At 43.5% G+C, this 17347-nt stretch overlaps 1 protein-coding gene across 2 annotated transcripts in view; it reads right to left on the bottom strand.

Annotated features, from left to right (window-relative positions):
- Positions 1 to 218: 218 nt before the first annotated feature.
- LVRN (laeverin) overlaps positions 219 to 17347 on the bottom strand; it is a 58912-nt gene continuing 41783 nt past the window's right edge. The window contains exons 19-21 of one of the 2 annotated variants that reach the window (XR_005026691.2): positions 16144 to 16306; positions 11559 to 11634; positions 1783 to 1817 (exon numbers count right to left, since the gene is read on the bottom strand). Coding sequence is in view for 1 of the 2 variants with exons in the window: in XM_036894609.2 (XP_036750504.2) it covers positions 1677 to 1817; positions 11559 to 11634 (217 nt within the window). In the remaining variant the exon portion in view is untranslated. Of the gene's footprint in view, positions 1818 to 11558; positions 11635 to 16143; positions 16307 to 17347 lie in introns of both variants that reach the window. The other variant, XM_036894609.2, reaches the window with a different exon arrangement.

Here is a 17347-nt window from a genome sequence, read left to right as displayed (position 1 = left end):
TGATCTTGGATAGACACTTCTAGCACTGTTTAATTACTACAGAAGCTAAGATGTAATGGGACTTTAGTTTTCAACAGCCCTGCCCGTATGCTATAGTGGTAGGTCAAGAGGACATGTGACATGGTCATTCAAAAATGAGATTGATGATGGGAAGAAACATAGGAAATCCAGAATAAATACATAAGGAAATACAGGAAGATATCTCACACTTAACAAGCTGAAGACATGGAGATATTTTATTGCTTAAATTTTAAATTTCTAAATGTAAAGAAAAAAGCCCTCTGTCCTATGACCAAGGTTAAGTCCAAATAGATGGCACCTTGGTTTGTCCTCATGGCCGAGTCCCATCGCCTCTCCCTCACACTCTGAGATCACCTTCCCACTGAGCAAATATAAATATTGCACTTTAATTTGTGGGTGCACTAACTCACATAAGAAATAGGGGGGAAAAAACCCTAACATCACATTGCCTTGAGTTTATACAACATTTAGAGGCTTTTAATTGGCGTATTCCTTAATCTTTACAGTATCCCTCTGAGGTAGATAGGAGATTTGTCATTTTTACCCCCGTTCTACAAAAACAAAATCAAAACTAAAATGCAGAATTAAATCATCTACATGCAGGGTCTAGAGCAGGGCGATCTCCCTTAGCTGTTCTGATTTAATCAGCTGCAGCAGAACTAAACTAATTCCATACACTGTGACTGAGGAAAATGTTCAAAGTTGTCCAAACTACAAGTAGGTTTGATTTGGCCAAATGAAACCACATTTCAAACTTAACCCCTTGGGAAAAGCTGTCGAGACTGTGCTCTGCTTAGCCTTTGAGTTCTATTTCTCTTTATTTGAGGATTCTTTTTGTGCTGAAGATCAGCCCTAATTGCTTTTGTCTCTTGACATCATTATTTTTGCTCATAAACTTGGGCTGAAAGAGTGTCCCACAAGTGAACACACACTCAGGAGCTTTAACACGGAGACTTCCTCTTCAGTCTTGCCTCTGCAATGGTGATCCTAAGGGCACTTCACGGATCCTACGATCCTGGGTCTCGTCATGATGCCTCTAAGTTGAGTAGCAGTGAAGCAGGCACTGTGAGGAGAGAGAATGGGCAGGAGACATATTTCTTGCCTTTGGGGTACTTAATACGGCTCATAAAATTGTTCTTTCTTCTTAAAACTTTCTTTTTCTGGCTTTTCTGTCTTCTAGTGAATATTATTTTTCTAGTTTATGTTTCTTTATGCTGCTGGGTTATTTACTTGTTACTCTTTTAAAAATTGAACTGAATAAACCCTGGAGTATTGCAAATCTATGTTCCTCAGAAAAGAATGTGCTCATTTAACCAATGATATAATATTCCACTGACCTTCATAACAAAATAAGCAAGACTTTCTAAGGTAAACTTGTTTTTACAAGACAATGAAATAAATTCTGTGGTTTTATAGCCCAATGTGATGTGAAATCTTCCCCAGAAATACAGCAGTGTTGGCAAAATCCTCAACGATCACTGAGCCTCGGGGCCAAACGTGATAAGATGGAAAAAACAGAACTCTGAGTAGTAAATGTGACTGAAATACAAATAACAAAACATGTGGTTTTCCAAACTCAACAAAATATTGGAAGACATAACTGTGAGCAAATGACTTTGTAGAATGCAAGAGGCATGGCAAAAGTCGCCTCTAAATTATGTGTTTTTCCATAGCCATGCAGCTATCCTGTCATTTCGCTTTTTGTTTTTCAGATTTTCGGTCTTTATTATCTGTAATTTGGCCTGAACTGTGAGCCTCTGGTGCTCCTCCAACATGTGATGGAAAAACTGCTGCAGCTGAAAAGACAAAGAGACAGTCGGTCAGCACAATGCCAATTCTCATTGAGACAAAGGAAGATGAAGCTCATGCTAAGTAGCATGTACTCTTGCAAATGGCGATGATGGTGTAATGGGTACAAACGCGGACTCCTAGGGTATGTTTCCCCGGGGAGATTGTGACTGAGGAAGACCAGCCTTCATGAATCAGGTGCAGCCAGGAAGCTCCTTGAGGTGGGAACTTCATCTATTTTATTCATGTTTTATTCCCCAAGCACACACTAGGTGCTCAATAAAGATTTACTGAATGCATTTTGGATATTATCCCAGATTTGTGGACAGAGATACAGTGAGATTTCTTCTTATTTCAAAAGAAACTTTGCAACACCCAAAGTTCCAAAGTGTTACACAACATCTGGTCTTTACAATGTCATCCTTTATTTAAGAATATTTAGATAGTGGGTTTGTCCATTCATTGAGTCAGATCACGCATTCAGTTATGGAAACATCTGGTGCACTATTATGTATAAGCCAGACCCCAGCTGACTAATAAGTTCTATTCAAAGAGTCTATTTCTGCAGCACTGGGTTAGAACTGAGAACCTAGGAGATAAGAGGGCAGCCTACCAGTTTACAAAATGTCACTTAAACCCTAGGTACTTGAAATGGAGTAGTGCTAGGGTCATCAAGTCTAATTACAATGCAAAAGAAAAAGTAAGATTCTAGGAAAAAGTAGGTTAAGGAATCAGGAAGAAAGCTCCTACCCTCTCCCACACTGCCCATACCTGCCCACACCTGCAGGCATTTGGAGCCACATATCCACAGCCTGCAGTGGGTGGAAGGGTCGTGCAGTTTTGTGGGGTTGTGAGTGGGGCTTTCATGCATGCTTGACGGTGTGAGTGAGGCCAGGCTCCAGCAGGGTGGAGTATGTAGACCAGAGCAGGAAATGTAGAGTGTGTAGAGAAACTGCTGGTATGGAGCGAGAAGCGGCTTATGTGACTTTTTTCCCACTTTATTTTTAACAAATGTTTTTTATATAATCATGTGAACTGACACATTATAGTGGGACTATTGGGCATGAATACATTTTTGAAGAGCATATTCATACTAGCAAATTTGTTTCCAAAACTGCAAAAATTGAATCCCTGCTAAATCCATTTTTGCATTTTTAAAAATAAGCTATCAGTGACCATAGAGCTTTGGAACTTTGAGGACTGCTAAGTTTATGAGAACTTCGTTCATTCATTAAACAACAACAGAATTCTGGATTCTGTGGAGACAAAAATAAACTGATGCTCTTTAGGGAATAACAGTGCGAACTCAGTGTTGATTCTAGAAGCTTCCATTCCAGCATTTCTGGGTGTGCTCTTCACTCCCTCATCCAGGGAACCCCTGATAAATCAGGGCCTGACAGCTCAGCCTCAGGCAGGCCAGATCGAAGATAATTCCTCTAGGAATTAGCGGTTCTTCCTCTTTCTCATAGTAACAGCTACATAACTGACTGCCTCTCTTTTTTTATGTTTTTGGTCAGGATCAAATTTCAGGTCTTTATGAACTGCACATTTACTTGTTTATTTGCTGGGCCAGAAGGGTCGATTTTCCTTCCTTACACAGGCCCTTTCTGTTTTTATTACTATAGTTTAATTTGTACTCACATATACATATTTTTTAATTTTAGTTTTAATCAACTTTATGGGGATAAAATTTATGCATAATAACCAATATCTACAAAATGTACAAGTGATATGTTTGGATCATTATAAACCCCTGTGGAACCATAGCACAGAAGTGCCTTCAGGCCCTTTGCAGACCATGCCTCCCTCGGACCCAGGCAATCACCAATCTGCCTTTTGTCACCTTAGATTAGTCTGCATTTCTAGAATGTGTCTGGTTTCTTTTAAGTAGCATAATCATTTGAGATTCATCCATGAGGCTACACAAATTTTTTTCTTTTTTTATTGTAGGGTATAATATTTTATCATGGGTATACATTACATTTTCCTTATCCATTCCCATATTGATGGACATTTGGATGGTGTCCAGTGTTTGCCTAGTATGAATGAAGTTTCTATGATCATTCATGTACAAGTCTTTGTGTAGATGCAGGCTTTAATTTCTCTTATGTAAAAACCTAAAACTGGAACTGTTAGGTCATATGTGTGTTGGGACCTTTTGCCTCTTTTAGGCCTGTGACGGCCGCAGACTGGAGGTTTCCATCCTCCCTCGTTACTTCCGCGTTCGTGGCCTAACTAGCTTCCCGCGCGCGCGCTCTTGGCCCTAACTCCGCCTCCCCACCTAACCCGAAACCTGCCTAAAGACCCTAGTGACAGATGAGATTATCAATTCCCATTGGTTTCTGTTACTTCCTTATCTTCTATATAACTAAGCCTCTGATGGAATAAAGCTGAGTTTTGCTGCGCCCTTGAGGCTGACACTTCTCCCGGCTTGGTGTGGTTTTGTTTTTCCCCGGATCTCAGGGGAGGGTGACCAAGCCGCCGACACTTGCCATCTCGCTCAGCCCCGGGGATAACAGGCTGGTCCTGCTTGTCCCCCCACCTGCTTGTTGCTGAAGAGCAACATATGTGTTTAATTAACATTTTAAAATCCTGCCTGTTTGGTCATAGTAGGTAACATTCTCACCAGCAGGTGTCTTGTCGGAGCCTTTCAGGCCCAGACAAGTTCACTCTGGATTCACTGAGACCGAACAATGACAATGGAATGTTAGGGGTAAAGGGTTTTGTGGGTAAAATTGCAATATTTCCAGAATTTCTCACCTGGCCTTAGTGCACCTCCATATCAATAGGTGTGTCCAAGGGGTGGAGAGAAGTAGTCCATCTCCCTATCTATAGGTAATTACAAAGGCGATTGAGGGCATATTCTGATCTGAAAGGTTCAGTGGGACCTCTTTTTCTGCAGCTGGGTTGCGAGAGACATGGGAGAGCCGAGGTGGACAACTGCTTGTAAGAAATAAATGAGTTTCCCCCACTTTATTTCTCCCTTTGACTGATGTCAATTTCAAAGGTATTTTGTCCTGGGATTTCCCCCTTGAATTTACATTTGATGGTAGTCGGGAGGCCCTTTGAACCCAAAATCTTCCTATATGCGTGCAACTCTTGGGTAGGCTGCCCCTAGAGACGGTGGGGAGATGCCCAGAACACCCTCTGTGGATAGTGGGGAGACCCCAGTGGCTGAAGTGGTAGAGGGTGCAGTTTCACCAGGGTGCCGCCTATCCATGGGGCTTCCAACTGGGGAGCCCCAGTGGGAAATTGGTCTAGGGTAAAGCACCTCCTACAGGGGTGAGGCCTTCCCCAGAACTGGGGAAGGGTGGAGACACCGGAAGCTGTGGAATTGGCCCTCCATGAGTTAGAAGGCTGCCTAGAGACCTGGGTGGCCGTAGCAGCTGGGACTGTGGGATGTCTTTTCCTTAAAACAGTGGAAAGTGTGTAACTCCAAGGGGGAAATCACAGGGCAAAATACCTCTAAAACCAAAATCAGTCAAAGGGAGAAACAAAGTTAAGAAACTCACTTACTTCTTACAAGCAGTCATCCTGTCTCTCTCCTGACCAGGCTGCAGCAGAAGAGAGCTCCACCCAACCTCCCCAGTCCAGAGAAGCCCTCGCACCCCCTTGTGATTGACTACTGATATGTAGATGGACCACTTCTCTCCACCCCTTGAAATACCTGTTGATATGGAGATGCACTACTTCTCTCCTCCCCTTGGAAAAACCTACTGATATGCAGATAGACTAAAACCAGGCAAGAGATTCTGGAAATATTGCAATTTTACCCACAAAGTGTTATCAAAGAGAGAGAGAGAGGGTTATTGAGGAGAGAGAGAGACTTCAGCAGGAGAGAGACCCACTTCAGCATTGCTTGGAGGAGCTGGGCAATAACCTATGGGATCTCTCTTCCCTTAAGAAAGAGAGACAGTTATTGAGAAGACAGGTTGTGCTCCTGGAAGATACATTAGCAGCAGCGAGGGAGGAGGCAGCAGGAGAATCCGTGCTGCAGGAGGCCATGGGGGAGGAGGAGGAGAGTGCCTTCAGCCACAGAGATGGTAGAGGAGATGTTGGGAGAGGATGGGGCGGGGGGCCGAGGGCCAATCTGTTGCAGAGGCCACTGCCCAAGGCACCAGCCTCTCCTGTATTAAAGGCCCACCCAGTTGTAATTAAGAAAATAAAAATGCAACAACTGCAGGCTCTCAGGGGAAGGAGCTGCCCCCTCCCCAGGTTGTGGAGCACTCCATGCTCCACCCCTATACCTAAAAAGAGACGGTGGACATGAGCGTCCGGAATCGGCAGAAGCCATCGGAACATCTGCCTATGTGGCTTTTCCATCTCAAGGATATGGGGGTGGAAAACATTGTTATGTCGGGTTCTGAAATGGGTAGACTGGCTTCCCTAACAACTTACCCTTCCCTCTGGCAGCAGTCACAAAGTGCCTGTCACACCTCCAGGAATCAGGTGGTTTTGGATTGGCCGACAGCAGCCATCAGGACAGTTTGGCATAATCAGGGTGATTTACCATACTTACCCACTAGCTGGAAAATGTACGCAGAGCTCCAGCAGGTGTTACAGGAGCTGGGCACGAGAAATATCATCTATAATATGGACCCCACAGGTCCCCAAGGAGAAGTTTACTGTAGGAATGAGAAATCTGGTGCTTCATACAGCTCCCCCATCTTTCTTTGGGTCCCTAGTGACCCCACATAAAGCAACCCATAAGTGAGGCTACTCATACTTAGCAGATCTGAGGGAAGTTGAAAAAGAGTACAGAAGGAAGTATGGGCTAAGACTGAAAGGAGAGGTGCAAAGGGCCCCGTGAAGGTCTTGAGGATGCAGATGTGCGCTGATCTGATACAGGTGGGGGTAGTGAAAGAAAAGTTTGATGGGCAGCCCAACAAGATCTTGTTAGACCCGTGGCACCAATTAAAGCCAGAGCAGCAGTTCCAGCCACTGAGGTCCAGGACACAGAGCCCGGAGGCAAAGCCCCATGCCTGGCCTGTGTCCCTGCAAGACTTCCTGGGGGACAGTACTCAGGCTCTGCCTGGGCCCAAACACCCAGGAGGATGATTGGATATTGTGGTTCAACTGGTGGGGAGGGTCAAGGTGCCCACCTGGGGGACATAGTGGGGACCAGAGGCCACGTGTAGAATTAGCAATTCATTGGTCCCATGTGAATGTACAACATGTCCTGGCGCTGGTGGACATAGGAGCTGAGTGTTCTCTGCTATATTATGGCAACCCTGAGCATTTTCCTGGGACCCTTGCTGTGATAGATGGCTATGGGGGTTAGGCAATCAGAGTGAAGAAAGCCCAAATCCCATTGGGGATAGGGTGTTTACCCCCAAAGAAGTATACTGTGTATATTTCTCCCATCCCTGAATATATCTTGGGGGTATATATCCTATAAGGCCTGTGTTAAAGACCACTACAGGTGAGTTCAGATCAAGAGTACATGTGGTAAAGGGGAGATTCTAAGCACCCACCTGTAGTTCTTCCTGTAGCTTGGTGGGTGTCAAATACTAAGGAGTATAAATTGCCTGGGGGGCATGAGGAAATTGGAGAAAGTCTACAGGAGTTGGAGGTGGGCATCATAAAACCACTCATAGTTCTTTTAATTCTCCAGTGTGGCCAGTGAAAAAGCCAGATGGCTCCTGGTGTATGATCATGGGCTATAGGGAACTGAAATAAAGTCATACCCCCTTTGCATGCTGCTGTCCCCTCTATACTAGCCCTTATGAACAGCAACTGGCTACTGTGTAGCGTGCCTTGCTAGCTACAGAGTCTATCACCGAAACAGCTCCAACCAAGGCAATAACCAACTATTCCATCGCAGGGTGGGTGCGAGACTGGCACACCCAGTGAGCAATGCCACTGACCATGGAGTGGCATGGCACAGATGCCTACACTGGCCAAATGGGGCGAATATTTACAGCAGCATAGCACTCTCTCTACTAGCCCCTTAAGTGGAGAACTACAATGCTTATTGAGGCCAGTGATGTATACCAGTGGAAAGCAGGAAGAACTTGCTTTTGAGCCATTGGTAGCTGAGATTCTTTATCAGGAGGGAAAAGCCCCTATACCTGAAGATGCTTGGTACACAGATGGCTCCAGTCATGAGCAGTCCCTGAAGTGGTGGGATGTGGCTTTCCATCCTAAGACTGAGACAATATGGATGGATGGAAGATGGAGAGGGGAAGAGCAGCCAGTGAACTGAGTTGTGGGCAGTATGGCTCATGATCACCCAGGAGGTCTCTTCTATAGTTGTCTGCACTGATAGCTGGGCTGTCTTTTAGGGCTTGACCCTGTGGCTACTGACATGGTACCATGCCAACTGGATGGTTGGTCACCAGCCCCTTGGGGGCAAGAGTTGTGGCAAGACCTATGGGCCTCTGGTCAGACTAACACAGTTACCATGTAACATGTGCCTGACCATTTGCCTTTGACATCCTCAGGGAATGAAGCAGACACACACTGGCCCAGGTGCATTGGCTAGAAGGAAAGCCTGCCCAATGGTTACATCAGCATTTGCTGCACCCAGGGCAAAAGACAATGTGAGCTGTAGCCAGTCAGTGGGGCTTGCCATTGACTTTGAAGAAGTCAGAAGGATATCACTTTGCCATGACTTGTGTGGACATGGCTACTGGACTGTTGGTTGCTTTTCCTGTGCATCATGCAGATCAGCAAACCACCAAAAGGGGCCTAGAGCATCTCTTTGCAGCCTATGGCTGACCACAGGTGATTGAGAGCGATCAAGACACCCACTTTACTGGACATGCATTACAAGAGTGGGTGCAGCAATCAGGAACAAAGTGGAAGTTTCATGTACCATATAGCCCTACCAGGGCAGGCATGATAGAGAGGTACAATGGTTTGTTGAAATCTGGCCTGAAATCAGACACAAATAGTCTATGGGACGGGTCAGATCATTTATGGACAGTGTTAATGGTGCTTGAATGAGAAGCCCTGAAAAGGAGCCTTGAGCCCTGTGGACATGCTAACACATATTCCTGCCTTTCCTATACAACTGTATGTGCAAACCAAAGAAGAGTTACTGAAGCCAGGATATGGCCAGCAGAGCAACACCCTGCTGCCAGCCCCAACTGCGTTAAACCCTGGAGACTCTGTTGAGCAGATGTGGCCCTGGACATTTCAACACATGGACCGGCAATGGCTGGCCCTTCTGACACCTTGGGGAAAAGGCCTGGAAGCTGGCCTCATGTGTATTCCTGGAGTAACAGCAGAATAGCCCCCAGAGATCATGGTAGTGTACCCAAAACATCCAGGAGGTAAGAGCATGTAACGGAGAAGTTTAGTTTTATCTTATGGCCAGTGCATGTACCTCCTGTAGCCCTACATATTGACCTTCTGTAACTCCCACTGGGAGAGAGGTAAAAGTCTGGTATACTAGACCAGGACGAGATCCCATTCCTGCCACTGTCCTATCCCAGGACCACTCCCTTTCACGTATCCTACCTGATGGACAAGATTTCCCTATGCTGGAGTCATTAAAACATGTATCTTATTGCCCTTAAGGTTATTTTCTTCTATAGTCCCTGTGGCCTTGACATGGCCCCTGGCTGCAGCTGCTGCATGGTGATTGCTCTGAACTCCCTACCCATTCAGCTACTGACCACCTGTGGAGTGGACGGGCTATGGACTTAATCTGCATAGGACACTGAACCTAGCTGAATCCTCCAGCTTGAGGATTATCATGATTTTATTGCTGTTGCTATTGTATATTGTCAGTCTGGTTACAATGCTCCAGTTTTCTCACACAGGGGCCATTGTGGAAGATGTAAGGAGAGATTTCTGGAGGGATAGGCTGTGGATAAAATTGCAGTATTTCCAGAATCTCTCACCTGGCCTTAGCGCATCTCCATATCAATAGGTGTTTCCAAGGAGTGGAGAGAAGTAGTCCATCTCCATATCAGTAGGTAATTACAAGGGCCAGTGAGGGCATATCTGGACTGGAGAGGTTGGGTGGGGCCTCTTCTTCTGCAGTCGGGTTGCAAGAGACACAGGAGAGCAGAGGTGGACAACTGCTTGTAAGAAATAAATGGGTTTCTCCCACTTTATTTCTCGCTTTGACTGATTTTGGTTTCAAAGGTATTTTGCCCAGGGATTTTTCCCCGAGAATTTCAGTTTATACTAAGCTTTATTCTCTTGGGGGCAGATCAAATGCTAGAATCATGTCTGCATCTGGAAAGACTGCAATCCATCTTCCACCTACAGGAGCCAAGAGGGAACTGGCAGAGCTCTTTATACAGCAACACAGATAATAATGGCTCATTGCCAACAGTTCTGTAAGCATGCACCTACGCAGTAGGCCAATTACATTATCAAGTAGATTAGGGTCAGATGAGGATCCTGGCCATGGTAACTTTTATTTTCCCTATAGTGGGATAAGGGAGTTTCAGTTGCCTCAAATCTTTGCCAGTGTTTGGTATTCTAAATATTCCTAATTTTACCTGTTACTGGGTGTGTAGAAGTGTATTCATATTGTATCTTGTTTTGCTTTCTGTGTGGGTGGGTTTGCTTTTGCCCCTCAGTTAACCTTCTGTTACAGGATCCCCCTTTTCTTTCCAGAACTGCCCCTCCCCTACTCCCAGTGCCTGTGGTTTGGGTTGGGCCTACTCTGGAATGTGGGCACATGACCTAGGCTAGGCCATCAGAGTATTTCATCCCTCCTGACACAGAAATTGGTGCATGTGACCCAAGTACGACCAACCAGAGCCCTTGCTTCAGGGCTGGAACTTGAAGCTGGGAAAGAAAGATTCCTTCTTCTTCAATGGAGGGTGCTAAGGATCATGTAAGCCTGGAGCTATACATGCTTGCCTCCATATGGAAAAGGCCCCCCTGAGAAGAAATTCAGCCCAGGGGAAAGCAGAGCCTAGATATGGCAGACCCCTTGTTAGGTTCTAGAATATAGATATGACTAAACTATGGTCTTAGTTCTCAGGGAGCTCCTTAAGGCCTCATGAGGTCACTATATTTACATGCTGATTACAGTATGACATGGTAAGCACTAAGATAAAGGTATCCATAGAGTGACTTGGGAGCACAGAAGAAGAGGGTGTAAATCAGTTAAGTGAAAAGTTCCTAGGAAAGTAGTTGGGGCATGGTCTTACAGGATGACCAGGAATTATGTAGCCACAGGCAGCCCGGGGAAGGCACCCCAAACAGAAGGTAAGAGTGTTTCCAAAATCTGGAAAATGTAAAATAACATGATAATTTAAGAAAATTTGTAACTGGCACAGTGTAACTAGAATGAAAAATATTTGGGAGTGTGTGTCTCTCTTGTTCTCCAGCATTTGGTGGCGAGTTGAACAAAACTGAAGCTTGAGAGTAAGGCAGGGCCTGATTATGAAGGGCCTTGTGCACTAATGAAAAGGTTTTAAAATTTCTTCTGCAGACTATGATGAGCTCCTGAAGATCTGGGAGCTGGGCAGTGGCTGGCAGCTGTGTGATGGATGGGACGGAGGAGAGGCTAGCCTGGGCAGGGAGACCCAGCCAGGGCTTCCTGCAGTAATTAAGTTGAGAAAGGATGAAGCCCAGCACCCCCATGGACAAGGGTGGCCTCTATTTCAGGAACAAGATAGAATTCAAATAAACATTTCCGGCAGTGATAATAGTACCAAAGGGACTACAGAATATAACAATTCAGATAAGCATATTTAGTTTTAATTTTAGCACCTCCAAATTCCATAAAAAAGTGTTCCCAAGTTATCATTATAATTCACAATATCTAAAGCACTTACCTCTGTGATCTGTACATCTGTACTTATGGTCCTCCCTATTATGTACATTAGAGTAACCAGTGACTGTGTTCCATACCTACAAAGCAACAAGATGCTAATCAAAAGTGGAAAATATTTTGCTAGATAAAGCTGTATTTTATGTAGCAGATAAATGGTAAGTATACAGCCCCTATGAATTCCTATCTCCCAAATCTAAGCAAAAACGTATCTAAATTAGTTTAACTTCATCTATTAATAGAAAATCTATTATATAGAAAGTTTTATTAGCACTAAATAAATATTTATAGTTACGTATGTTTTTGTGTAACACAGTTTTAAAGGTCTTATTTAAATGTAAAAATTTTTCCTAATAACAACTGTTTTTATCTTTAAAATGAGGTGGTTAGAACAGATGTCACATACCTTAAACTACAAAAACGTATAAGGGAGTAAGTAAATATGCAAACTAAGTCCCTTCAGAGAATAATAATTAATACAAGAACCATTTCAGAAATTGATTAAAATATCATGCAAGCTTATATAAAATTTTGTATTTGTATGTGCTTTTTGGAGAGAGGATCCATGTCTTCGGAGATTCTCAGTGGCGGCGACCACTGAAGTAAGTGTCCTGACTCTGCTCCCCCAGGCCCAGTAACTGAAACTTTCCTTGAGTTTAGCGTCCTTGAATATTCAACAAAGCGACATCTAAAAAGAGTCACGAAGCATTGCTACGGAAAAACAGCAGACACATACCTGCGCAGAGTGTTGCTGTAGTTAAAAAAGTAAATAAAGGCTTTTGGATGCATTAAAAGAAAAAGAAAATTAAAATAGGGTTAATATCATGGACTGAACAACAATGGCCAAACCACCATTCTGTTGATAGTCAATAGTTAATACACACAACTGATTTACTTCAAAATTTTACACTTCAAATAAAAAATTGTAAGGGTTAATGTTGGCATACTCCACAAACACAGGTGACAGAAAACAGTGCTTTTGTTCTTTTTAAGTTCCCAACTTGTCTGCTTGAGCACAGGGGAGGACAAGAGACGGTCTACATGGAACTCAGGCAAGCTGACCTGTTCCTAGAGGTAGAGGGGGCATATTTCTTAGTTCCCCATTTTTATTGTCCAGGTATAAAAAGCCTATGAAATGATTCAAGAAATTTGGCAAAGTTTGCAAAGAAACTAAGTTCCAAACTAAAAAAAAAGTGGAAAGCTACCTACGATGCTAAATGCATGATTTTCTACTCCATACATGAGAAAGATTACTCCAAGAGGCAGGGCTGGGTTTGAAGCTACCTTGGGTAAGTTATAAATTATAAAAATGGGAAATAACAGAATGACAAGACTAAATGAGATAATGTATGTGGAAGCACCTATAAGAGTATCTGACGCACTTCCTCCTTCCTATTCTGACAAGTTGCAAGAGGAGATATTTTTGATGAGACAGTCACTCTTGTTGAGACAGCAAACTCTGAAACATTACTGAACAAAGATATAGATGTTACAAATGGTTTATCCCTCTAGGAGTCAAATGCATTCTAATGAACATAAGAAGCAGAGCCAGTGTGTGTCGGCAGAGCCAACCTTTAAAAAAATTAGTTACACGTGAGGCTAATGAATGCACAGTGATTTGGGTGCTGAGGTCTGGCACAGCGTCTGCCTCTCTCCTTTGTCTCATTTGTCCTTCCCTCCCACCCCTCCCTGCCCTGATTTCCCATGGCAAGGTGGCCGCGATGCAAGCCTGGGGGCTCCAAGGCAGCCAGCCTGAGCCAGTGACCGGGGATGGGCCATCCAGGCCTGGGTGAACCACTCTCAAAGCATCTTCTCCCATTTCTCCGGTACTCTTATTTTGCCCTTTCGTCTCTGCATTCCCCATCACAAAGTACAACAGAGGGGAAAGGAAAAATAAGTGCAAGGTCTCAAGCTTAAACCTTCAACCAATATGACAGTATTTGGAGAAGAAATCAAGTGTTGGTTGAAGAAGGGGGTAATTTCATTTTGGACCAGTTGTGTTTGAAATTGATTATATCTTGTACTTTATATTAAATAAAACAAGGGTTTTCCTGTAGACTGCACAGCCTACAGTGTTTTAAGAAAGCTGAAGGCAACCTAGTAATGATGATAGGACACAAATATCATTTCTACCATATACAATAAAAGCCACAGAAATCTTATTGCCGCCTCTCCGTTCACACATTCTCCTCTGTAGCGTCTACCCACAGCAGCACGTACATACTGATTTTTCTGTCACATGAAAGATATCCGTCTGGTCAGTGGAGCTCCTCTCACTGGGTTCACTGCTCAAAAGACCATCAATGGCCCGACAGAGAGCTAGCTCCCCACTCCCTGCCCGCAGCAAGCAGTGCAGCAACTGTTCATGGGAGTGAGGCCCAGGCCCAAGCCAGAGCTGTTTTACTCCATCAACTAGTCCAACATATATGTCCAGATTGGGCTTCCTGGGAAGAATTCTGGGCCTGGCTGAGGAAACAGATATTCATGGACCGCTGGTGGCAGCTATACTCAACTACACCACCAAGCCAGTCCTGCCTCGTCCTGTCCAGGGCCCTTGCTTCACCAAGTTCCTGTGGCTGGTCCCAGGGTAGGCACTTCCTGGTCTCCTCTCCTCCACAGAGAGGGTGATTTGTTTCCAGCTGCTTATTCAAAGTCCACTCAAATCCCTTTCTTCTCTATGCATCCCCATAGCCCTGTCCATCTCTCCTCCACAGCGTTTATCAGACACTACATCCTAATCACTTTATCCAAGACAACAACTTGAATTACCTGTGCCTTGGCATAGAAAAACTAGACCTTTTTATTACTACAACCTTGAAATTATCACATACAACATCCTTCATATTATACAAGAGCAATCCAAGACCTAAACATTAACTGACAGGCAAACAATGAACAGATGTTCTAGTAACAGTTCCAGATGAGAGGCTTGGCGAATGTAGTTTCCCATCTGCCTTTCTCCCAACACCAGGGAGACATAGCAACAACCGATGTCCTGGCAAATTGACACTTTGCTTCATTAGCATATACCGTACACAACAGGATTACCTCTTTAAGACACTGGACGAAGTGTGTGGAAAACTCTAGATTTCCTTCTGCAGGGTTTCTTGGAGCCCTTACATGATACTAAATTATATTTAAATTTGCAAAAGTGGAGGTTAAAACAGTTTCCAAAATGGTTGGGCCACTGACTTCCTTGGTCACAGAAGGCTTACCAACCACTTCCATGAATAATGCTCAGGGGAATGTACTGGAGAAACACTGATTTCAAAACTAACTTGCCAGTGATGTTACATTTTAGCAAATTCAGAATAAATCCTTTCAACATCATCAATATAAAAATTTGTCATAAGCACCTAATAATAAATGTTTAATAAGTGATAATAAAATATTCTGACATGCAAAGAATTAAGTAAGCATTCCTGTGCCCTTTTTAGTGTATATAACATTTTAATTATTAATTTGAACTTGTATTTCCTCCTAACAATCCATAAATATTATTGTCTACTCAAACAAAATCATTTGCAAAACTCAGCAAGACTGGTGAATATAAATTTAATGCTAGAAACAAATGTATAGATATAGAACACAAACATTTGAGTCTGACTTTTTGTAGCAGAATGTGCCAGAGGAATGAACTGAGATAAACAGAATGGGCATCTATTTTATAAGCATGGCATTTTATCAATAAAAGATAAAAATACTCAAGCCATGGTTAAAGTTTTGCATTTATAATTATGCATTTGTAATTCTAGGAACTTCTGAATGATAAGACCCATTCAGAGGTTTTAAAAAAGGGGGGAATTATGTACTTGGTACTTTTTTATATAAAAAAGGGGGACTTATTACTACAATCATTTAAACAAATTGCTGGACAATGGACTTTTCAGAGAGTGTTGACAACATGTTCCTATTCTTTAGATGCAGAAAAAAAGTTTTCCTGAGGAATAAAATTTAAAAACACTAAAGAGAAATTTTTCTCATGGGTTGCTCAAAGCCATATGGGGGGCTCGATTGACACATGTGCTGTGTATGGTACAGAAGAGAGGAAATGAATGAAGGGGCTGGTTTGCCCCTGAGAGCAGTGCCGTCCACCTGAACCTGTCTGCAGTGAGGGAAATGTCCCATGCCCAGTAGGGTAGCTACTTACAACACTGAGCACCTCAAACAGGAGCCGTGCGACTCAGAAACTGAATTTTTTATTTTAGTTAATTTAAATTTAAATATCCGCATGTCAGCCATTGGCTATCACTGTGAGCAATGCACCCTTAGGTAACGTTTTAATCTAGCGTCGACTGATTCCACGTTCAACTCTACTGGAGTCACCTGGGGAGCTAGTGAGAGGTGCCAATTTCCAGATCTATTCTGGCAGATTCTGATTTTAAATGGGTAGGTGGGCAGGTGACTCTGAAGCTTTGCTACATTAGAAAGTGTCTGGTTTGTGCTTAGGCTCACCTGTCCAAGTGTGGATGACTCTGGGGCTGACAGGCACAATGCCACCATGAGCCACAACAACACCTTCAATCCTTAACACTTACAAGTGCATTACCAAGTACCTGGCACTCCTAAGCACTAAACCCTGGAAGTACCTGTGAACCTGTGTCCAGCAGTGCATCAGAAGGGATGGAGGATGTGGCAGCCTGGGCTGATTACAAGCAGGGCCCTCAGGCAAAGCATGACACGTTTCTTAAAGGAACAGTTCTCTCAACATTTTAATTCCAAAAGTGCTCCTAGACTGTTCAGTAGGATGCTCTGGAAGAGAACAGTCAAGGACTGGAGCTGAAGTGAATTACGTTGGGCAATATGACCGCAGCAGCAGGGAGGCAGATGGCTTCACAGACCAGGGGAAGCCAGTCTCATCAGACTTAAAGTGAACATGGGACAAACTGTTACAGGCTCCAGGGAGTGAGAAGAGACACTCACAGACAGCTCCATAAGGCTGGAGTCTCTGAACCTCAGGAACAAAGGGAGCTGTGTACAGAATGCTGACTTAGAGGCCATCTCCCAAATTCCCAGGGAGAAGTAGGACTCAGCAAAGAGGGGGTTATCTTAATGATTCAATCAGAAATGGAAGACACCATTTACCCCGAAGGTCTTGGGGATACCAGGAAATTTAAGGAATTTGTAAGGCCTTCTAAAACAAGGAGTCTAGAATGATAAATAATTTAAAACAGAAGCTAAGGACAATTTTCTTCTCATGTGAGTATGCTGTGTGTTTTCTTCTGATAAGCCAGAAAAATGGTACTGCACAAGTAAGCTAATATCTACAGATTTTTAATTTCTAGTTTAAAAACATATTTTGAAGTATACTTTCTGTTCCAAAGGGATAAACTTATTAACAAAAAGTATCTTCCAACTGTATAGATGGCTGGACCTGAACTATTGCCTACTTTTGTACCTGCTAACCCTACAGCATGTGCATCCTTGTAGGTCATAGTATTCTAGGCTTTTAGGAGTGTATGGTGAAGTAATGTTCTAGAAAGCCCAGCCATCAGGGCATGCTGTTGGATTTTTGCATGTCATTGTATATTCTACCCAACAGAGGGGCTAAGGAAGTAGATTTAACCTTAAAAGGTGAGAAATAAAAAGTTGAAGACTATGGAACCCAGATATATGAGTAGAATCTGACAAATAAAAGGAGCAATACCCAGGCTGATGTGGTCCTGAGCATTGTTATTTCTGAGATACGGTGAAGTACTGTACAAAATAAATAATGCACGACATATACTCATACCAAAAAACATGACTTGCTCCAATCTGTGTATCTGAAGGCAAACTTCTTTGGGAAGAATG

This window comes from Manis pentadactyla, chromosome 13 (assembly GCF_030020395.1).
Source record: "Manis pentadactyla isolate mManPen7 chromosome 13, mManPen7.hap1, whole genome shotgun sequence".
Lineage (NCBI taxonomy): Eukaryota > Metazoa > Chordata > Mammalia > Pholidota > Manidae > Manis > Manis pentadactyla.
Note: the sequence above shows the minus strand (reverse complement) of the source record. Positions and strands in the feature narration are given on the sequence as shown.